General features: G+C 51.8%; 3 protein-coding genes across 5 annotated transcripts; 1 reads left to right on the plus strand and 2 right to left on the minus strand.

Moving 5' to 3' along the window:
* Positions 1 to 319: 319 nt before the first annotated feature.
* On the plus strand, positions 320 to 11448 carry LOC428258 (omega-hydroxyceramide transacylase-like). 2 transcript variants are annotated; one of them, XM_040652933.2, is made up of 7 exons: positions 320 to 2928; positions 3376 to 3599; positions 3715 to 3780; positions 4125 to 4334; positions 4417 to 4477; positions 4853 to 5073; positions 11297 to 11448. In XM_040652933.2, the coding sequence occupies exons 1-6, from the start codon at positions 2604 to 2606 to the stop codon at positions 5026 to 5028; spliced, it is 1062 nt and encodes a 353-aa protein (XP_040508867.1). In that variant the 5' UTR covers positions 320 to 2603; the 3' UTR covers positions 5029 to 5073; positions 11297 to 11448. The 2 variants fall into 2 exon arrangements, with proteins under 2 accessions (XP_040508867.1, XP_040508868.1); XM_040652934.2 differs by lacking the exon at positions 3715 to 3780.
* Positions 6803 to 13796, minus strand: PNPLA1 (patatin like phospholipase domain containing 1). The gene is made up of 9 exons (XM_425818.8): positions 13163 to 13796; positions 11378 to 11610; positions 10998 to 11063; positions 9750 to 9962; positions 9164 to 9224; positions 8934 to 9074; positions 8677 to 8776; positions 8117 to 8227; positions 6803 to 7807 (listed from the first exon to the last, which is right to left on the minus strand). The coding sequence occupies exons 1-9, from the start codon at positions 13362 to 13364 to the stop codon at positions 7804 to 7806; spliced, it is 1131 nt and encodes a 376-aa protein (XP_425818.3). The 5' UTR covers positions 13365 to 13796; the 3' UTR covers positions 6803 to 7803.
* A 2464-nt stretch (positions 13797 to 16260) lies between these two features.
* On the minus strand, positions 16261 to 20441 carry C26H6ORF222 (chromosome 26 open reading frame, human C6orf222). Of its 2 annotated transcripts, none has more exons than XM_004934879.5 (6): positions 20361 to 20441; positions 18851 to 19575; positions 18167 to 18286; positions 17746 to 17807; positions 17286 to 17549; positions 16261 to 16773 (listed from the first exon to the last, which is right to left on the minus strand). In XM_004934879.5, the coding sequence occupies exons 1-6, from the start codon at positions 20366 to 20368 to the stop codon at positions 16729 to 16731; spliced, it is 1224 nt and encodes a 407-aa protein (XP_004934936.3). In that variant the 5' UTR covers positions 20369 to 20441; the 3' UTR covers positions 16261 to 16728. The 2 variants fall into 2 exon arrangements, with proteins under 2 accessions (XP_004934936.3, XP_429706.4); XM_429706.7 differs by having other exon boundaries at positions 16261 to 16776.
* Positions 20442 to 21303: the final 862 nt, after the last annotated feature.

Here is a 21303-nt window from a genome sequence, read left to right on the forward strand (position 1 = left end):
CCTGCAGCAGAGCGTTTTATTTCTGACTCATCTGCAACGCATACAGACACAAAGCCGCGGAAGTGTTGCATTTAACACGTAATATAAAGCAATAAAGCCACATAACTAACTCCAGCGCCGCCGAACACCTCCAGTGAGCTCTCGCTTTCTGCCCGGTCTTTTTATAGCCTCCGGAAGTGTGCATGGCCACGTGATCTCACTTTCGCCCTTTTCAAACATGGCGAGCATGAGGAAAAGCCAGCTCTGCGCATGCGTCTGCCGGGCTGAGAGGACGGCGGGAAAAGGGAAGGAGAGAGGTGGTGCTCGAGTGACGTCATGAGGCGGGTGCGAGAAGATGGCGGCTTCCGGCCTGCCTAGGTCCGGGGTGCGGTCTGGTCTGTGCCGTGCCCGTCCCGCCCACTGTGCTGAGCGGCGGCCTTCCTCCTCGGTCCGGTTGTGCTGCCGGCTCATGTGCTGCAGGTCTTGGCCCTGCTGGGGTCCTCATCCCTTGGGCCCGGCTCTGAGGTGCCCTCGGGACTGCGGGCCGTAGTGAGAGGCTAGGCCTCGGTGCTACTCCCGAGTCACTGCGCAGAGGAGGCCTTGTCACAACAGAAGTCTGTTTGCCTGCGTGCACTGCACTCTTTGCCCACAGCTGTGAGACACGTGGAAAGGCTGTGGCTTTTGGAATGGTTCACCTGGCCCAGCTGGTGATGTCATGTGTGGTGACATCATACATGGTGACATCATGCCTCGTGCCTGGATGAGTGCTCGTCACATGAGCAGGGCAAGGGTTTCTGTGGCTGATGCTAAATATAGCATAGGCTGTGATTTTCTGTAGTGTTCTTGTTATAAGAAAGAAAAAAATCGCTTGATATGGCACCTTCTGGGAGCTGCTGAAGTCACAGAAATAGCATTTTGTGAGGCAAGGCTCGAGGGTGGGTTATGAATCTCTTCTTCCTTTCTTGTGGTTGAATGTGAGCCAGCAGTGTTCCCAGGCAGCCAAGAAGGCCAAAGGCGTCCTGGTTGTATCAGCAGTAGTGCACCCAGCAGGAGCAGGAGGTGACCATCCCTCTGTACTCAGCCCTGGTGAGGCTCCATGTTGAGTGCTGTGTTCAGTTTGGGCCCCTCACTACCAGAAAGACACAGAGGGCCCAAAGCATGTCCAGACAATGAGCTGCAAAGGGTCTGTGAAAGGTTGTTGTGTGCTGATAAAACACGAGCTGACTGAGAGGTAGACAAAAGTGCATGGGTGAGCATGGCACGTATCACCACAGTGGGAGAAACTGCCTTTCCCCCACACAGGCAGGCATAGACTACCATCCCTACTTTTCAGCTGTAAGCACTATTTACTGGATGGTAAGCTGAAACAAATAGATTTACAAACTTCCTCAGTAATGCAGAAATGCAGTTGAGCAAAACATGGCCTGGGTAGCCTGATCCGTGCTTTTGGTTTGTGATTGGAGCAGCACAGTTGTCTAGCTGTGTATGGAAAGCAGTGCAGTAATAGGGCTGAACTCTGTGCTTGAAGCAATAGCAATATTGTTGCATCTACAATACAGGAGTTATTTTTCCCCTTTGTCCTAGAGTTGCAAATCACTTTTCCTTAATCTCAGGAGCTTTCTTCACGTGGTTGACCAGTGGATGTCAAACTCTAAATCCCTCTTCTATCTAGTAAACAGCAGCATCTGGAATAGACTCTTCTTATTGCATTTAACTTGTAGGGGCGACACTTAAGGGTAGATGGAAAATTATTTCCATTTTTTTTTTTGTTCTCTTGACTATTCAAGGAATATATTTATTCCTATCATCCCGAGTTTCCCATTTTTCTTTGCTCTTTCCCCTTTGCAGCTCAACAGTGTGATCTGTGATGCTCATGCAAGGTGTGTGCAAGGAGCTTAGTGGCTTGGCTGCTGGGTGGAGCTGGTTGGTGATGCTGCTCCCATGTAAGCTTGGGGCTGGGTTAGAAGTGTCAGTGGTGCTCAGGCAAGAGTTTGGGGTTTAGTGGAGATAGCAGCCTTTAGTACCACATGTCCAGCACAGCTGCCATGCTGGCTTGAGAGTACTCTGCAGCCCCTTTGTGTAGATCAGTGTTGCATCCAGACCCCACTCACCCAGTTTTGTGAGCAAACTCGAAGCTCTGAAATTGTGAAACTGAGTGAACGACTTGGATTTTGATTTCTTTAATAGTCCAAATACCTTCTGCAGGTTCTCCACTCCCTAGGTCAGGGTTTGGTAACCTCTGACAAATGAGACAAACCAGTTTTAAACAGCATCTTGCAAGACAGTTGTGTACCAGGGAATATTGCTGCTTCTTACCTACCAATAGTCTGGAAACAAGTGGAACCCTGTGCTACTGCTCACCCTGTTCCTCAACTCAGGGAAGCAACTTTTCTCTCTGTTGTTACACAGGCTGCTCCCCCAGCATCAGTGAGCCATGCAGCCCTCCACACAGCCTTTCACCCAGCAGCTAAGTGCACGCCTTGCCTAGGAATGTATTGCAGTGTAGTCCATTTGTTTTCATGAATAGCCTTAGGTATTAAAGGACATCACACATCACATGCTCCTGCCATTGCTGTCATTTCATTGGACATTTGGGTTTGAAATCTGTGTCAAACAGAGATAAAATGCAGCAAGAGAGGCCAGAAACAAGAGCAGATTGGGAACAGCTAAGTGTTGGATTGCTTGAGAAGAGACCTCCAAACCTGTCCTGTGCAGCTGCTTTCTTGTGCCTTGAGCTCTTGGTTTTAGCAGAAGTTATGAAGATGAAAGGAGACGAGAGATCTTTCTCTTTAATGTTTAGAGGCTGCAGTTTCCTGCAGGTATATGAAGCTGGAGTGGTAAAAGCTTTGCAGGACTTATCACCTGAGATATTGAAATCTGCATCCAAGATCTACGGGATATCTTCAGGATCGATTGTGGCTGCATTTGCAGCGTGTGAGTGTGATATAGGTAAGGGTGTTCTGTGTATGGAAAGATCAAACATCTAGGTGTGCCAGAGCTGCAAAAGATCTTTTTTAACTGTTGTCCTTAATCAGTGGTTAATTCCCCTGAATTTTATTTTGTTGACTTCTTTAAGAGTGGAAAATGTGGATAAATTAACTGCTCAGGTGTAGTTAAGGAATAAGTCACTGTGTCTTATCAATTTGAATTAATAGGATCTCTACCTAATATAAGAAACAGAAGTGCCTAATGAGACATTTTGGGTTTTTCATAGATTCCTAAAACATATAGGAAATAAAATATCGAACACGGTCATTGAGAATCTAGACCTGCTCTTGAGAGCTTCAGCCCTGCTGAAAATGATGGCTCTTTACCAGCCTGCTGAAATGTCCCTCTACCAGATAGAAATGCAGCTGAGAAAGTACATAACTAATAGTTGCTTTGCTTTGGCTTTAGATGAGATGCAGCAGTACCTCTACAGGGCTCAGAAACTCTTTCTCAGCACGCTCCTTACAGCTCGAGGGAAAGTCCTGCGTGTTGTAAAGGATGCCTTAAATAAATTCCTGCCTGCCAATGCCCACCAGCTGGCATCTGGGAAGCTGCACATCGTCCTCACCCGCCTGCATGACTGGAATTGCGTGACAGTTTCAGAGTTTGCTTCAAAGGAGGACATCATTCAGGTGAGAGCCTCCCAGGTGTGGGTCCCATCTCAGCAGCCACAGATGAGTCAGCACTCACAAGGGCAAGAGATTTTTGCAACTTTGCCCTCCAAGTCACTTGCTGTCTTTCCCATAGGCAGTGTTATGCAGCTGCTTCATCCCTCTGTGTTTTGGCTTTATCCCTCCTCTGTACCATGGGGTGGTGAGTATTTCTGAGGTCAGGAGAACACGTCCTGGGTCAGGGTAAGGGCTCATCTCTGTGGCACTAGGTGTTTTTGTACCCCAAGTTGCTTGTTCTGTGTGCATACAAGCGTCTGCAGAGGGAGGAACTGAACCTAGGTGCCCCACAGCCACAATGTAAGGGAGGAGGTGGTGGGTGTAGACCTGGACTACATGGGGCAGTGCTCAGGGCTGCTCCCTGAAAGATTTCCCCAGCCCCAACCCTTCAGGCCCATTTGAGACTCAGTTGGGAAGAAATTCCATATGCATGCGACACAGCTCACTCTGAGAAGAGCAAGGCTCAGGGTTCCTTGTTTTCTCTTCTAGCGTTATATTGATGGGGAATTCAGCATGTGGAAGACCAACTTTGTGTCCCAGACCACCATCACCGTGTCTGCTTTAGCTGGCGAATATGACATCTGTCCCAGAGATTGCCCAGTTCCCTTCTTCACTTTCCAAATAGTTGATTGGATTTTACAGATATCAGAACAAAACTTGTATCGCATACAGTGCCTTTTCCAGTGTCCCTCAGCAAAAGTGAGCTGCTTCCTCAGGTACCCAGAGCCACGGGGCCCCTACAGCTGGCCCACCTGTCCTGACTGCCACCTCCCTCCTGCAGGTTTGTGAACAGCTTTATCACGATGGCTACCAGGATGCAGTCTCCTTCTTACACAGACTGAGTAAGTGGGTGGGAACAAGGAGCAGGTAGGTCAGGTAATTCTCATTCCTGTTCTCTCCGTGGCCAGCACTGGAGCTCCCTGTTCACCCCTTGCCCTCTGAAGGAAGGGCTTGCTGGGCATGGCAGAGCTTTCCAGGGAACGTACATCTCGATGAGCAGGACAACAGTGTAGGCTTCGTGCCTTGTGTAATGTTTGATGCATTATCCATAAATCTGTGGTGCTTGGCAGTCCCTGACCCTAAAAACCCAAGTAGGACTAGCTATGCACTGTGTTCCTCAGTCCCTTTGTTTTCCAGTTCACCCTGCTTATGCCTTATGTTGCCAGGAACCTGGTAGTTGACCCACAGACTGTGAGAACTGCCTTCTCTTCCCCCAGATGCATTTGGTATAAAATACCTTCCTGAGGACTTTATGCTTCCATTGCACAAGGAATTGTGTGAGAAAGGGGAAGGGACCCTGCACAGGAAGCCAGGAACAGGAGTACCTTGCTCCAGAGCAAGACTCTCCGGACATCACCAAGGAGAACACAGCAAGCATTTGTGCAGCAGATGAACTGGAGGAAGAAGATATGCTCCACCTCCTGCAACCCTCAGAAAGGTACAGAGCCAACGCATTTTGCATCCCATCAGTTTTCATTAACTTTGTGACCCTTGCCCAGTGCTCATAGGCTGCCAAGGTTTTTACAGGCTCCAGTAGGTGAAAATATCAGGAAAGAGAAGGATTCCCCTCTTGAATCAGTGGTTATTAGTGAAGCTCCATGCTGAGCTTGCTTTTTATGATGTTTGATGGCAGGTACACGTTTCCTCTGCCTCTTCCTAGCAGATTCCTGATAAATATCACCTGAACTCCCAGCTACCCACATTATCATCTCCTCACAGATGAAGCCACATCAGAGACACCCTTTAGAAACACAGCTCTTACCAGAAAGTGACTTATGTTGCAAGGTAATGACAGGCTCTGCCCACACATTGCTTCATTAAGGGTGAGGGAAGGATCAGTGTGTCTCAATCATTGTGGCTGGCTTTGCTGTGCCAGTCAAACCAAAGTTTCTACTTAGTGATTCCAGTGTGCAACCACACGAGTGCTTAAGTGCATTAAGAGAAGCAAGTTAGAGCTGCAGATAAACCCCTGGCTGACTCAGATTTAAGCAAAATAAGGCAGGCTTAAATCCCAAACTTCTAGCTTTCTTAGATCCTGTGTAAAATAATGCTGAAAACGGGTGAGTTGTCAGCATTTCAGATTCCACTTTGGCTTTTTGTTACTAGCAGAATATGATGAAGTATGTGCTGGACTGCAGCGTTGCTTTCCCTTTTATTAGTTCTTCTGTTTTTCTGAGTTTTTCAACAATTCAGAATAGGTCACCTAAGGAAAATTGCACAGCTTTTCCAGCGTGGTGGTGATTTAAAATGCTGCCACATACAGTGAAGATGAAAAAAGAACCAAATATGGTTCTTGTACATCCAGGAGGATCACACCAAATGATAAGTATTAAGGGAAAAGAACGATACCCTCACTATTCCAGATCTAAAAACAAAACTTTGGAAAACTCAAAATGAAAGAAATCAAGATGTTTCCATTGAAAACCACTGTGAAGCACTGACAGTTCTACCAATGGGAAGAGACCAACTGTGGAAATGCAGAATAATTCATGTTTGCTTGTTTAAAGGCCTCACTGATATGAACTACATGTAGGAATCAAGACTGATTTGTTAGGCCAAGAGAGCAACCAAGAGGCTTAGCAGAGCTCTCAGTCTCTAGAGGAGAAGCATCTCAGATTTTTTCATGTCTGAGAAGGAAAAGTCCTAACCTAGGTCAAGAAAAGGCTATTTCACAGTTTATCTGCACAATGATGTATCACCACTGATGTTACTAAACAAGCAAGAATATAAACCCACACATAACTCTCACACATTTTCTTGTTAAACCAGAACATCTCCAAAAGGACTGTTGCATTGTTAGGGCTTGCCCAAGAGCAAGGCTCAGGTGGCACTGGCAGACTAATCACAAACATTACCTCTTTATCCATCTGCCCAGCAAGACATCTTGCAAGCCCTTAGTATCTAGCCTATAAACAGAGTCAGTTTGAGACAAAACACCTGCATCGAAAAGCCAGAGACACACAGGATAGAACGTTTGTTTTGTTTTGGCTTGGTTGCATGGGAGGGGAGAGTCTGGGGTCTGATCCACTGGTGGGATGTAGCTTCAGAGCAAGCTCCTACTGCTTGGGCTGTGTCCAACCCTCCATCCCAGCCTCCTTGAGCTTCATGGCTCTGCAGGGTTCAATGCAGACTGGGCCAAGCAGCAAGACATTAGCATGGGAACATTATTTTAAGGATTTCAAAGCCTGTTTATTTTATTACACTGTAGATAACAGTAATGAGGGAAGCAGCCCTGACCAGGTGCTTGAATCCAGTTTGTTACAGAAGGATCAGCAGAGTCTGTCAAATTGATCAAGGTGGTTTTACTGCCTTTAGGGCCTTGCCAGCTACAGAAGAACATTTTTGACACAGCTGCTGCCTTTGGCCCCAGTTCATGTTTTAAAGAAAAAAAGAGCAACTTACAACACAGCCTGCAGAGAGCCACTGAGTTGCACTGAAGAGCACACTGACAGAACATCACCAGCACAGGCAGAGCCACGACCCTCCTTATATTCCCAGAGGCCACATATGAATCTCATCACCCACCTTTAATGGAGCTATTCCAGGAGAAATACAGGACCTACTGCAGCTGGTTTGGGCTGGGTGCAGCTGAGTTTTTCAGCTTGCCTTCCCAGGGTGAAAAAAGCTCCTGCATGAGATGATTCAAAGAAATACTATACTTTACCCATTTTCTCCTTTGTGCCATTAGCCCTAAACTTGTGCAAAGGAGACAGCATCAGGTATGCTTGCTTGAAAAGACGAGGGCTTAATAAAGTGTAAGGCAGCTGATATGTATGCTGAGTCATGAAATAATTACATCTTAGCATGTTTCTGCAGGCTTGGAAGAGGAGGAAGGATGATTCTTGTAATCAGCAAGTGGAGTGGCTATGGAAAACAGTGGTTGGGCTGTATGTGCATGCAAGATGCCTGATCCATCCTGCACAGACTGCAGCTTGGCTGCAGATGCAGTGCTTTTCGTTGGCCGTCATGTTAAAGCAGGTCAGGCCTGGGTGGGGAGACTGGTGCAGTAGCACTAAACACAAAATCAGCCCACTTCTCCAAGTGAAAAAAACCACCCCCAAATAACTCCATGAGGACATCATCCATGAAACCATGTGAAATGATCTCCATTGTCGTCCACCGCTTCCTGGGATGGCAAAACCGTGTGGTGTTGGCCCACCTGGGATGGTTACCTAAGGGAACAAGCATGTGGGTCATTGAGTCAGGGAACCAGAAACCCCAGGGATGTTTGAGGAATTGCATAGGGATAGCTGCCTGTAGAATGAAATCATTCTCTGCAAGTCCTGTTGCTAGCTGAGTGTACGGTAATGTGGAACAAGCTTTGGGTAGGCAAGGCTGAGAATTCTGTCTGGTAGGTTAAAAGTGCCTTTGAATGCTAAGAGTTTAGTGTCAAAACATCAGTGTATCAGTGACTGATCGGTGAGAGCTCTCACAGGGTTTCCCAGCTCTGTACCCTGCCTTCCCTCTGCTCCGTATCTCACCTCCTGGCCACAGCTCTCTTAGGCAAACCAGGCACCACTGTTCGGAGGAGCTTCTGGAACTGTTTTGCCATGGAGCTGATGTCTTCCAGCAGCCCCCACAGCTGCTCCAGCCTGCAAATGCAAAGTAAGCAGGTTTAAGGTCTGGTAACTGCAGCAAAAGGGGGAGAGTGTTAACAGCAAATGTACACTGTAATGCTCCTTTCCAGATTCAAGCGATCCTGGGCTAGTTTCACTTGCTCTCTAAGAGTATGTCTACAGGTTTGCAATGGGAGAGGCTGCTGCTAAGCTTATCTTGTAAAGGCAGTAGGTGTGCATCACCTTTCCCTGGTTCACGGTACAAGAGGGACTCACAGCAACCTGCTCTGCCCCAGAGGCTGCTCTGGGTGTTTCCTATGGAGCTGCTGCCTGAAGGATGCTGCAGCCTCCAGCAGTATTGCCTGTGGGATGCCAGTCTGCCCAGTGCCAGCCTCACACCCTGTCCCTTCAGCCTCTCACAGAAAGCACAACAAGTGGATTGTATATCAGTCTCAGCTCTGGTGCCATTATCAAGATGTCCTTACCCCTTCCAGACAAACGCTGGCAGCTTGTATGGCTGCAGGAGGACCTTCGACAGCGGATCCTGCAGTTTAAACATCTGCTGCTTCTTCCACCGAGCCAGGTCTGCTCCCGGGAGGACAACACAAGAGTAAACAGAGAGCCATCGTTAGAAATAACCCAATAAATGCAACAGTTCCTCCTGTCCAGCCACTGCTGCTGCAGTAGCCTTTGGTGGTCTCAGCCACCCTAAAACCCACAGTGAGTGCCCCACGTCCTCTACCTGGGAGGAAGCGCGGTGCCAGGTACTGCGGGACACACTTGCCCAGACCGTTCAGCATCCCGTTGGGCTGTGGGAAGTCATTCTTCCCACACATGCTGGCAAAGCGGAAATTGCCATCAAAGTAGTTCACACCGAAGGCATCTGCGAGACACAGAAAGGAAGGGCTGCTGGTTGGCCACACGTTGGGTCGTGTTTTTCAGCTGCTCTTTGGGACTGGGGGGAACACTTACTGTTCCTGCACAGGAAAAGGGCAGTGTCCTGGTACCCCTGGAAAAAAATGTCGTTCAGGACCTGCAAAAAGGAACACTAGAGGTCACCGCAGAGCTCTCCATCCAAAAGAGAGGCAGGTCTACCCGAGGCTGTTTGGCTGTATGGGTTGGGATGGATGGTCTGGGAGCACTGTCAACATCTTGGGGTTTACAGCTACCGAAGTACTGATCCTATGTGGGTATTCAGAGCTGGGTGAGCCCTGTCCCACGTCGGCCACCCATCGGCACTGCCCACCAAAAAATCAGCCCCGCGATCTGAGCCCTCCCCTTAAAACCTGGTGGGTTAATGGTGTAGGTCAACATGAACCCTAACGCTGGGGAAGACAGATCCAGCACTAATTTGGAATAGAAGAGAATCATTAAGGCTGGAAAAGGCCTCTAAGATCCCCAAGTCCAACCCTATCCCACCGTGCCCACTGAGAACATCCCTCAGTGCCACATTGGTTTTGAGCCCTTCCAGGGATGCTGACCCCCCCCCCCCCACCTCCCTGGGCAGCCCATGCCAACGCGTTATCAAAGCAAAAGGAAGAGGGCCTGGCTGGCTTACCATGGTGCTGGGTGGAAACAGAGCATAGCTAATCCTGCACAGGTTTTCCACCGAGATCTGAATGCTGCCATTGAAGATCTGGAAGCAGTAGAAGATGGCAGGGCAGTCCCGTGGGCAGATGTCGAGCTCTCCCGTGAATGGGGACACAGTGATCACAGCTTCCTCCAGGCTGGAGACGGGCTGCAGGCCCGTGAATCCCCCATCAACGTAACGCTGAGAGGGAAATCCAGACAAAATTGGGTTTGTGCATGAGCAGCATCAGCTGGAGGAGAGCAAGAAGCTGCAAGGATGTGACAGCCCCACATGGCCATGCTTCCCATCCCTCGCATTTCTCCCAGTCTCAGCCCGGTGCTGTAACACACAGTGGTTATTAAAACCAAAATATAATTATCTCCATTCACAAAGCGTTGTATGAATTTCAAGTTCTCTGTTTCAGGATGGGCCTTGCACTGCTCTTGGTGTGAGCTCCATCAGTAGGATGCCCTCACGGGATAACCACCTATAGAATCGCTCAGTGGGCAAGGAAACATCAATGGCTGTATTCTGAAAGGAAGCTGAATGTGCCACCCACCTTGGTGGGACTCGAGGCTGCAAGCACTGCAGCAGATGTGTATGAAATACCAGTGCACAGGAGCCTTGTGCAGCACTGTTGCTGAGCCCTGGGACCTGTGAGCTGCAGGCTGTGCTCTGCAGCCTGAGTGCAGCCAGAGAGCTGATTTGGCACCTGGGGGCAGGACAAGCCCCGGTGTTGTACTGCCTGCAAACCGGCACCAATGGATCATGATGTCCTGCTCAGACTGCATACAGAATGCAATGTGCTGCTCTCCTCCTCCACTTGGATGCAGCAGGGAGACAGACTGCACGTGTTGTCTTCAGTGCAGTGCTTTGCAGAGTGACAATGCTCATGTGTCTGGGGGAGGATCCTCCCACGAGCTTATGGTATTTCAACCATGCAAGCCTACACCTGAGTGAATGAAGACATCACCTGTGCTGCAGACAGATCCTGCCCAGGCAACGGCTTGGAGGTGGCCATGAGAAGGCTCTGCCGTAGGCAAAGCAGCAGAGGGCTCTCCAGGTGGCTGTTCACCCCAGCTATAATGGGATGAAGAAGTGTTAAAAGGCTTTATCATCCTCCATTAACCAACGAAGATGTCTGACACCTATATCCCTCCCTGCTCAGGGGGACATAAGGATTAAGCCCAGGATCCTATTGCTCCAAGGGTATGTTTTGTTGGGAATATCACTCACCACACCTCGGTAGGACGGAGGGATGAACCCGCAGTAGATAGGAAGGAAGCAGCTACAGAGGAGAGCCTGGGGGAGGAGAAAGATGGCAAAAGTCAATGTTCCTTCAAGGCTGTGCTGAGCACAGGCTGCTCCATGGGGTGCCTACACCTTCAGGCACAACAGATGCCCCTATTGTACAAAAGTCCTTCCTTATGTCCAGTCTAAATCTCCCCTCTTTTAATTTGAAGCCATTTCCCTTTGCCCTATACAACAGACCCTGCTGAACAGTCTGTCCCCTTTTTTCTTACGCCCCTCTTTAGAACATCATCAATGTTTCTGTGCCTCCACCCCAGCGAGTGAGTAGAAGTCTTCCTATGGACACCAAGGGGTGATCCCTTTACCTGAATGAGCTCCTCATTCGAGCTGAACTCGGACACCATGACGTTCTGGCCGTCCACCACCCGCGTCAGAGAGATGTGCAGCCGCCCCGATGCCACCAGGTAGGAGTCCTCCGGGAGCCTGCGCTCCAGCACGGCCCTGATGTTGGCCAGCAGGCTGCACTTGGGGGACAGGGGGCCCAGCAGGGTTTTCCGGGCTTCCCTTGCGTTTGCATAGAACACTTCTTTCAGGTCATCTAACAGGAGTGGGAAAAGCAAAGAGACAGTCAACATCACTGCTGCCCTATGGGTTATACTTTCAATCCTGTTAACACTGCTCACAGTTCTTGTGGATCTGTGCGCAACCCCTTGGTGCCATTCTAATGGGGAACAGGAGGCAGAATGGGGAATATAAACCTCATAACGTCCTCAAAGGACCAGGGACTTCCCTGGGCTGAGGTCTCCTCTCGTCCAAGCACCCGCTGACCTCCCGGCAGCATTAATGGGCATTACAGGTGTCTGGACATCCCAGGAGCTGGATTACAGGAGCAGAACTGCCCAGCCCCAGTGGGGATCATGGGTTTGAAATAACAGGGAACAGAGGATCAGTACAGCCCAGGGTCACACTGTGTGCAGAAACAGGGAGGGTGCATGGGGGAATAGCCATCCTTGGGCAGTTAAAACATGGCCTTGGGAAGATTTTCCATCTCCTCAACGCTGCAAAGAGCCCTCCTGGTGCCTGGACCTCCAGAGCAGCTTTTGTAGGGGCAGACAGGCTGTGTCCTGAGGGCAACCGGGGCAGCGCGGGTATTAAGAGGGGTTATCACTGTTTGAGCGGATGTTCGGGCCACGTGGAGCGATGATTAATGCCCAGTGGGTTCATTCAGGGACCTCGGCCAAAAGAGCCACAGACAGCCCAGACGCTGCTGGGCTGGAGATGGGACAAAGCCTGCACGTGAGGTCACCACAGCATCCCTGCTTTGAGGACAGTGTAGCCATCCCATGTCCCAGCTCCATCACCTCACACAGCCCCAGGAATCAGAGGGGAAAGCACTGAGAGCTGATTTTTGGCAAGTTCATCTGGGCAGAAAGGGCAGCACATCACCTGTTGCTTTGTCTGAATATGTTTGCCAATGCTCTGAATTATTTTTCTGGAGCTGAATGGCTCCAGCATCCAGCGGATGTTCCAAGTGTTGGACGTTCCCTCCTTACTTTCTCCTTCAGTATTTTGACCCCCAAACACTCCTCCATCCACATCACTTGGGTCAGCCTTCAAAGCCAAGCCCTGTGCACACTTGTTTGCACACAGTAGGATGCGGTTGTTCAGGCAGATTAGTTGCTCTGAATTAATTCTACAGGCAGATTGTTGCTAAGGGGGTTTATTTCTGCAGCACCCACTGCTCACAGCCCCTCAGAGCTGTGGGTGTGGATCCATAGGGATGGGGGCTACGCTCCCTGCCCAGCTGTGTGCTTCGTGTCACATCTCAGCACTCCCCAGAGCTGGGAACAGAGGGGAGGAGGTTCTCCTTCTGCAGGATGTGCCAATAGGACAGACAGGTATGGCCAGATTTGCCCACACGGTATCACTTGACCATCTGAGATAAGGCTCAGACAGCAATGACTGCCTTTTTCAGGGGACACCACCCAAAATTGCACCAGAGCGGCTGCCAGAAGTGACATCACCTGCACATTTGTGGCTTATCTGGGATACAAACCGCTCTGGCAACACATCCCAGCACCCCACCAGCACAAAGCCATTGCCACCCTCCTGTTCCATCCCCCCCAGCCCATTCTCTACCATCTCCTTACCCAGGCTGATGCCGCACACCACGGCGGCGGCGATGAGTGATCCGGCAGACGATCCGTACACCTTGCAGGCAGATTTGAGCAGCTCGGGGGCCAACTCCAGGAGGGACTGCACCACCCCAACCTGATACAGCACGAGGAACCCACTGCCCGAAAAGGAGAGCGAGAAAGGGGTGCCCGGAGCACGCAGCTCCTCTGCAGCCATCTCCAGGGCAAGCGTCCACCTCGGTGCCTTCCTCACCAAACAGAGCTCAGGCTCTCATCTCCGGGTGCATCCCTGCTTGTGGTTGAATCCAGAATTTTCTCCTTCTTGTTTACGGCAGTGCCGGAGTTGCGGACATTTACCAGCTATTTTAATTGCTGCCTGTGCTAAAAAACAGTTCTCTCCTTATCTAAACGGTCCGTGTAGTCCTCGAGCACGGGCAGCTCGGCAGCTCAGGGCTGGATGAAGAATTCTCTTTCACATGGAGCCATCCCACAGCTGCACAGCACCCGGTGCAGACGGACCCCACACCGCTGTGCCCTCATCTTCATTGCAGCCACACAACTCTTCCACTTTGCTTCACGCTTCCTTCATCAAGGGTGTTTTCCTAAATAGGATTCGCCTTCAATCCTGGCTTAGGCACAGCTCAGCACTGGGTGAGTAAAGGCTTGTATAAGGCACTTAAAGCCAGAGGGCGTTACACAAGGGGTGGATGCGGGGCGTTGCACAGAGCACCGCTGGGTTTGGAAATAGTGCTGGCAATTGCTCCCTGTTGGAGGCTTTGGATATTCTTTGGGAAAAAGCAACACAAGGGGACGGATCTGCTTTCCTCTCCCCTGGGCTCTGCTCTTTTCAGGGCACTGCACTCCCTGCATCCCAATGCCCTGCAGTGCTGCTGCCTCTGGGCTGCTCCGCTCCTCATTACGGCTCAGGAAAGACAGAGCACATTCTGAGTGTCATTTCAGCCTTCATAACCTAACACCGCTGCCCACACGGAGAATAAATAATGCCATTTTAAATGGATTGATTAAATATTACTAAATACTGTGCTGCTTCTGTTGTCCAAATACACACAGCATGCAGAGTTTATCATGGATGTTGCAAGCCCTGCCAGAAGACAGGCAAATGGTGACACGGGGAGATGCACTGTGAGTGCAAGAAGGCTCACAGCATGGAAAAGAAGAGCCCCTTGTTGAACCAGGACTGGACCAGGAGAGCCAAGGGACACAGGCAGGCTGGGCAAGAGGACAAGGGACATGAGGACGGGGAACACCCACCCAGGCAGGGCAGAGGCTGCACCCCAAAAGCCGCCAGCTCAGAGCTGCAGGGACATCCCACAAATTCCCCATCCTGCAATAGGTTACAGGGGGGGATCCTCAGTGGATGGGAGAGGGGTGAAGGCAAGCAACATCTGCCCTTACCCGCTGCCAGCATCCCCATGGACAGAATGCTCCTTGGCCAAGCGCCACGCTCCCGTGAGATGAAACCTTGTCATCATCCTCTTAGTGACAGCGAATTGGGCATTAATTGCCTCCTTAAGTGCTGAGCTGATTTTCTAAGCTGCCCTCCCCCTCCTGGCACCCAGAAGAGCAGGATTAGCTGGGACTGATGAGTCGGGCAGTGGTGTCCCAGGCGTGCACATGGGAGAAGCCCCTCATGGCAGCGCTCACCCGGGCAGATCAGCGCCCATATGGCCCATGGCTGCGATCCCAGGGATTTTCAGAAGAGGCAATTGCCTGTTGGAAAGCACAGCGGGGACTTCAGGGCAGGATGAAGGTGATAGAGTTGGAAACCTCTCAAAATCCTCAGGGCTAATAGCTTGTCCTGCTTTAATGCCTCCTTTAATATCTTCTGTGACCACAGGCAAGGGAGGTCTTGGATTTTTAACTGAGGGGCTTAGTCAAGATGCTGAGGTTGGTTGGGTGAAGAGATCTGGGCTGTGGGAGCCGCTCCAATCCTTGTCCCCATTGGGGTTGGGTCATTTAGGATGGTTGTGCATAGGTTTTGCTCCTTGTTCCCCATGGCACCAAGTGTAGGAGGAGGAGGTTTGGTTCAGCTGCCATCAGGAGAAGCACAGGAAAAGGGAATGGGAAATCAAACTCATTTTCCTCACTGGTGCTTTGCCTGGTGGGTACATCCCATGTGCCAAAGTGATGTCCTTCGGGAAGACAGAGAGGAGACAAACCCCAAATCTGCTCCATGCAGATCCTGACCCATGACTGTGGATGCAAAGCATGTGGGGTACGTGGTTCCCATTGCCCCAGTACTGCCTGTCCCCCCTGCCAGCCAGCACCACCCCAGGCACTGCGTGCCAGGCAGGTGCTGCTCTGCAAACAGGAGAGTTTGGTTTCGGTTTCTCCAGCAGTAAATATCAGCATGGGCTGGGATCTGCCCAAAGGGAAACCCAGCACTGGCACCGCTGGGCAGGAGCAGGATTTGCCTGCATTAGAAGAATTTCCTTCATGGCTTTGTGAACAGAGGAACTGAGGTGTGCACATAGGGATGTTCCCTTCAGCAATGGTTCTGCTTCGCCAGCTCGTTCTAGTTGGGGTTTTACAGGGACAGAGATGAGGGGGAGCAGATGCCCATGCAGGGCCATGTCCTGGCACAGCACTGACCCCAACCACAGCCATCCCCTTTGCCCCCTGGAGCGGCTGACCCCTGGCATGCTGATGGCCCCAAATGTTGTCCCCTTTGCCCCAGGCTGCGTTTGAGCCCAGCAAGGAGCTGTGGCCGCTCTGGCCCCGAGCCAAGCACAATGCTTTAATCCAGGGTCCTGCTTAGGGGTCTGGATAAAGATTAGCTGTGAACATTCCCCCCGATTAGGGTTTAATCCCGTTGACATTTCACATCTTCTTAGACCTCATAGGTGAGACCCTGGCAGCTACAAATCCCTGAGTCCTGGAGGGAGCTGCAGAGATTGCAGCTTTGGGGACACTCAGAGCAAGCTTCCCCCAGCTCTTGCTTTCAGATCAAGCTGCTTTCATAAATAAATCTCCTTTTTCTGGAAAGGGGATGGCCATAAATAGACAAGAAGGGCAGGAGCTCGCCGTGTATCTGCTGTAAAACCCGCTTTGTGTCACTTTGGGTTGGCTTGAAAGGAGAAGCTCACAACAGCTGTAGCAAAGCAAACTTTATTCCATGTATAACATGCATACACATTTCCTCTGCCTTCAGACAAGCCTGGATGTCACACAGGGACCCATTTATTTGAGTTTTATGGGTTTTTTCTGAACTGGACCCTTGGCTGACAGCAGAAGCTGGAGAAATTATAGCCTACGTTCACAGATATGTAAGAAAAGTTGGTAAATAAATACAGGCACACACACACAAATGAACTGCAGGGCTCCACACGTGCATCTGATGAGGGCCAAAATGGAAATTTAGGGCAGTCTCAGAAATGTGGGCTTTTCAGACCCTTTGCCCCCCCCCCAGGTGGGGTTTCATCTCATCGTGCCACCACGGTGACTGCTGTGGGTTCCCTCCATGGATTTTAAACCCACGAACCCACAGGACATCCAGGCCACCTACAGAGGCTGCGTCCCAGTCATTGATGTCCACCATTGGTGTCACAGCTGCAGCACCATCAGTCTGGGCTCTCGCAGTTGTCTGTGCTGAACTTTGCTCTGTCCTGCTGGGAGGGGAGGAAACAGAGGGGAGGAAACAGCCGTGAGGCCCTTCCCAAACCAGATGGTGCTGTGGGTCTCCCCTACTGGTCAAGGAGGAACTTCATTCCTATGTCTCAAGATGAAACTTCTCACAGTGCAGCTCGCACCCATTGCCCCTTCTTTTCTCCTTGCCAAGAGCCTTCATCCTCTTTGTAGCCACCTTTTAAGTACGGCATGCTGCGATGACCCCTCCTGAGCCGATGCTGCTGTGACCCCCACCTGAGCTTTCTGCTCTCCAGAGTGAGAAGACTTACACCCTTCAGGTCGCCCTCCCAGGGCAGTTCTCCAGCCCTTGGCTCCTCTCTTATGGCCACACTCTCACTGGAGACCACCTGTCCCATGGGTCTCCCACTCTCCAGGATTGCGTCCCCATGCCCCATCACCCCCGGCATCATCCAGACTGACCACCCTGGCTGTCACCATCACCATCACCATCACCCTGGCTGACCCCATCCTCTGCCATAGCCCCCCTTACCTGGAGGATCTTGCTGTAGGACAAGGGCGCAAACGAGTCTTCCAAGTAGCGGGTGCCAAACCCCATGATCCTATTCACAGCCTGGTTGCAGATGCCGGCCACTCTGGCGGTGAGGTGCACCGTGAAGGCAAACTGGATCTCCTGGGGGTTGACGTTGGGTCGGCTGGCCGTCATCTCCCGGCGGACGTAGGCATCAGCCAGGTTCTTGAAGGAGCTGTAGGACATGTCTTTGAAGAACGTCCGCAGCCGCACATCTTCCTTCACCTGTTGGAGAAGCAAACGAATGCGCTCATTGAGGGCAAACAATGCGGTGCGTCAGCCTCGGGTTGACGCCCTCACATCTCACGGGGATGGCAGATGGGAGCGGGCAGGCAGACGGGATCACACCCCGGCGGGGAATCTGAGGGCACCATTTCCTTGATGTCACTGAGCCCCATTCCCACCGGCCATAGACTCTCACCTGCCTGTCCAGCTCATCTCCAGCTTCCTGCAGCAGGGCCACAATTTCTCTGATGGCTTCATCTGCAGAGAGAGCACAACCCCACGTCACCTCCAGCCCCATCCCAAAGCCCCGTCCTCAGGTGCTCTCAGGGCAGCACAGCTGCTTTGCCCCCCCTTAGAATCCCCCAAGCAGTACACGTCAGCCTCCATCCCCATAAAAGCCATTTCAGCATGTGGCCAAGTGCTTTGCCTCAAAGAACTGCCCTCTGCTTTCGGGTTTGTCCCTCCCCAAACCAAGCCCTGATGCCGTAAATCCCCCCAGTGGTTCCCTATGACTCTTTGTATTGCATCCTTGGGAAGCAGAGATGAGTCCCACCCAGGCTCTGCATGGGGACAAATCCCACACCACAGTGTTTTCAGTACCAAAGTGCAGCACTCACCGACCCCATCGGTGCAGGTTGGCCCTGGCAGCCGCTCAGCCCTGCGCTCCCCACTGCCCTGCACGATCAGCCCGACCTCCTCCGAGACCCGTGCATAGTAACCCTCCGGCTGCTCGGCCTCTGCAGGGAGAAGAGCACATGGTCAGAACCAGGGACTGATGGAAAGGCCAACGCAGACCCCGTTGGCATGGTGCCCGCACCCACCCCGGGTCATGGGATTGCCTCTCCTGTTGGCATTTAGGAAGGGACGAGGATGTCCCACAGGCGCTGCTGCCTCAGTGGCTCCCACCCTTCCCCGCAGCAAAGCAAAAGCAGCAGGGGATGGTCCTTGGGTGGTTCCAGATTCAATCTCTGGTCTCAAATGCAGGTTGAAACTAAACTAGGGTGAACTGGTTTTGCTGCAGGGGGAAAACCTGTGCGCATCAAATTCTGTGCACGGATAATCGCCCTGGAGCAGCGTGCAGGAACTTGCTGCATCACAAGTCACGGTAACGATGCACAGTTGTGCTCCTCACCCAGGGGATTCAATCAGCAAAACTGACCCTTTCCTGGGGCAGGGAGTCAAGATCGGAGCTCCCAAACCAACCCCAGTGCCTCACAAAGCAATGAGAGCAATGCTTGGGTAGGGTTAGGACCCAGCACTCCCACTCCCCAGGTGAGGTCCCGTTGGTGGAGGGCTCTCACCTGTGGGGCTGGATGCAAGGACGTGCCGCAGGGGCAGGCAGCCGGGGCGCTTGGCTCTGGCCCCAGCCTCACCACGCTCCTCCTCCACGTTCTTCTTGAAGGAGAAGACCTTCTTGAGGCTGGGTCTCCTCCTGGAGGCTTTGCCCAGTGTTGGGGACGTGCAGGTGTTGGCTCTGGGTCTCCTGGCCCCTTCTGTTTTGCTGCTGTAAGGAGTTCTGAGATCTTTTTCCTTCGCTTTTTGCCCCACGTTTTCCTTCTGCTCCTCGGGACTCCTTTTGAAGAGCAGGTTTAAGAAGCTCTTGAACCAGGTGTGCTGGGCCTTGCCCTGGGGAGAGGAGCTCTTTGTGCTTTTCCTCTTGGGCTCCGGCTCCACTTTAGGATCCTCCCCAGGAGCCGACGCTTTGCTCTCCTCAACCACAGCCTCCTCCAGCCCCAGCTCCTTGGCCTCCTCCTCCTGCTCCTTCTTCAGGCTGTGCTTGGCATGCGAATACTTGCCAAAGTCACTCTCGGACCTTTGCAGCAGGGCTGCCTTCCTCCCTTTCCCTTTGGCTCTCTCCTGAAGCCTTTCCTTGGCCGCATGCGTGTTCTCACAGCAGCTCAATGAGCGCCTGACGTAGATCTCCAGCACTTTCTTGGCCCCTCGCCTATCCAGAGAGAGGATGGACCCCGATGGCTGCCATGCCGCGTCCCATTGCTGCTGCTCTGTGGGCACCACCCGCGTTTTGCTGCAGAGGGAAACAACATTTTCAGCCCAGTGTTTGCTTTCCCGAGGACAGAGCGTGGGTGGGTTGGCTGTGATGGAAACTGCCATTGTTTTGGCTGCAAGCTGAGGGTGTTTGGGGTGTCCAAGGGCGTATCTGTCCTTGGTAAATGATCAATCCCCTTTTATGGTGTTTATGGATGTAGGCTGCATGCTTAGGGTTTTATGATGGGGTAAAGACACTGCTGATGGAAGGAGTGAAACTGCGCAGAGAGGATGAGCTCATCCGGTGCCAAAGGGGCTGCCGGGTTTGCACAGGTGTAATAGGGATATTGCCTTGCTGTGTCTTCCCATCACAGCACAGCACCGTGCCAAGGGGAGAATTACACAGCCCCCAACCCAGGATCTTCAAGCATCTCCCCCTGAAGCTGCTAAAAAGGCCAACCACAGCAACAAAAACCAAACCAGCCACAGCTGTGCACCCTCCAGAGGGTCAGACCCAAACCAGTCTGCTTCCACTGCTGAGCAGAGCGCAGGAAGCCAACAGCAAAGCCTATGGGCTGAGCCATGCAAGCCCAGAGCTGCACACAGGGATGGGCACACAGAGCACACATCTGCCCAACACAGCCCGGCTGTTTTCTGGATCAAAGAGACAACTTTCACCCATCCAAGCCAACCCCAAACCCCAAATCCACCCAGCCAGCCGTGTGAGCACCACTCATAACTGGAACCACAGCAAAGCAACCCCATCCTCCAATTGACTCCGACCCGCTGGGCGCATCGTTCTTGATGTGCTCTTTTGCTATTTACCTCTCCATTGGGATTGCTGCTCTTCTGGATGTGTGTCGAGGCCAACTCCTCAGCTCTGAACAAGGGGAGCCCCGGCCACCCCGGCTTTATACCCGCCTGCTTTATACCCTCCGTGGCCGCTGACTCAGCCCTATTTTTAGCTCTCAGGGCGGCACTTCCGCATGGGAACCGCTGTGCGTGAGTTTCAGTAGAGAGGAGAACCATTTCCTTGTGATAACCGGCAGCAGAACGGCGTAAGGCATCTGTGTCACCTGGTGCACCTTGGAACCGGCTATCTGTGCGCGCCGCTCGGTAGGTTTTGTTTATTGCTCTTTATCTCTTGTGGGCTGATGACCCGTGGAGGCTTTGCCATGCTGCTTCTGTAAGAAGAAACCAAAGTATCTCAGGGAAACGGGGCCTCAGCGCAGCAATGAGGTCCCCAATGCCACCGCAGCAGCACTCAGGAATGTGGACATTGGGGGCACAGAATGACGTGGTTGGGATGCAACACCCTTGAAGCCCCTCTGGGGCCCTTCAGGCAGCCTGCTTGCCCACCCCCAAACACGAAACGGGACCTTCACAGAACCACAGAATGGTTTGGGTTGGAAGGGAGCAGGGAGATCACCTGGTTGCACCCCCCCTCCACCTGTGTCCATTGCCTCCTCCTGCAGGCTGCTGCCTGCCATCCTCATTGCTACTTTGCCATCTGATGGCAATGTTTCGCACTGCACCTTGCAAGGCGCTGGACATGGATGCATTCGCTGGGCAGTGACCTGTGCAATGATTTTGGAAAGCCCTGTGGGGTTTCCATGTGAGCAATGCTTTGTTTTCTCCAGCTTTCAGCCCCGATGACATGCTGCCCCAAACCGTCCTGGATAGAAATAGTCTTTTCCTGATAACAGGTCCAGCTTACAGTTCAATGTGTCCACAATTACTTTCTTTCTATCTCTTTCTACAGTTTCTC

This window comes from Gallus gallus, chromosome 26 (assembly GCF_016699485.2).
Source record: "Gallus gallus isolate bGalGal1 chromosome 26, bGalGal1.mat.broiler.GRCg7b, whole genome shotgun sequence".
In the NCBI taxonomy this organism is placed as follows: domain Eukaryota; kingdom Metazoa; phylum Chordata; class Aves; order Galliformes; family Phasianidae; genus Gallus; species Gallus gallus.

Excerpts from the sequence above, each read along its gene's own strand:
- LOC428258 (XM_040652933.2), top strand. The coding sequence starts at position 2,604 with ATGCAGCAAGAGAGGCCAGAAACAAGAGCAGATTGGGAACAGCTAAGT. Across the intron at positions 3,600-3,714 it reads CAAAGGAGGACATCATTCAG|GCAGTGTTATGCAGCTGCTT; the intron begins GTGAGAGCCTCC and ends TCTTTCCCATAG. Across the intron at positions 4,335-4,416 it reads TCCAGTGTCCCTCAGCAAAA|GTTTGTGAACAGCTTTATCA; the intron begins GTGAGCTGCTTC and ends TCCCTCCTGCAG.
- PNPLA1 (XM_425818.8), bottom strand. The coding sequence starts at position 13,364 with ATGGCTGCAGAGGAGCTGCGTGCTCCGGGCACCCCTTTCTCGCTCTCC. Across the intron at positions 11,611-13,162 it reads GGTGTGCGGCATCAGCCTGG|ATGACCTGAAAGAAGTGTTC; the intron begins GTAAGGAGATGG and ends CACTCCTGTTAG. Across the intron at positions 9,963-10,997 it reads CTCCGTCCTACCGAGGTGTG|CGTTACGTTGATGGGGGATT; the intron begins GTGAGTGATATT and ends TTTCCCTCTCAG.
- C26H6ORF222 (XM_429706.7), bottom strand. Across the intron at positions 17,808-18,166 it reads AACCTGCACCGATGGGGTCG|ATGAAGCCATCAGAGAAATT; the intron begins GTGAGTGCTGCA and ends CTCTCTCTGCAG. Across the intron at positions 17,550-17,745 it reads GAGATGAGCTGGACAGGCAG|GTGAAGGAAGATGTGCGGCT; the intron begins GTGAGAGTCTAT and ends CTTCTCCAACAG.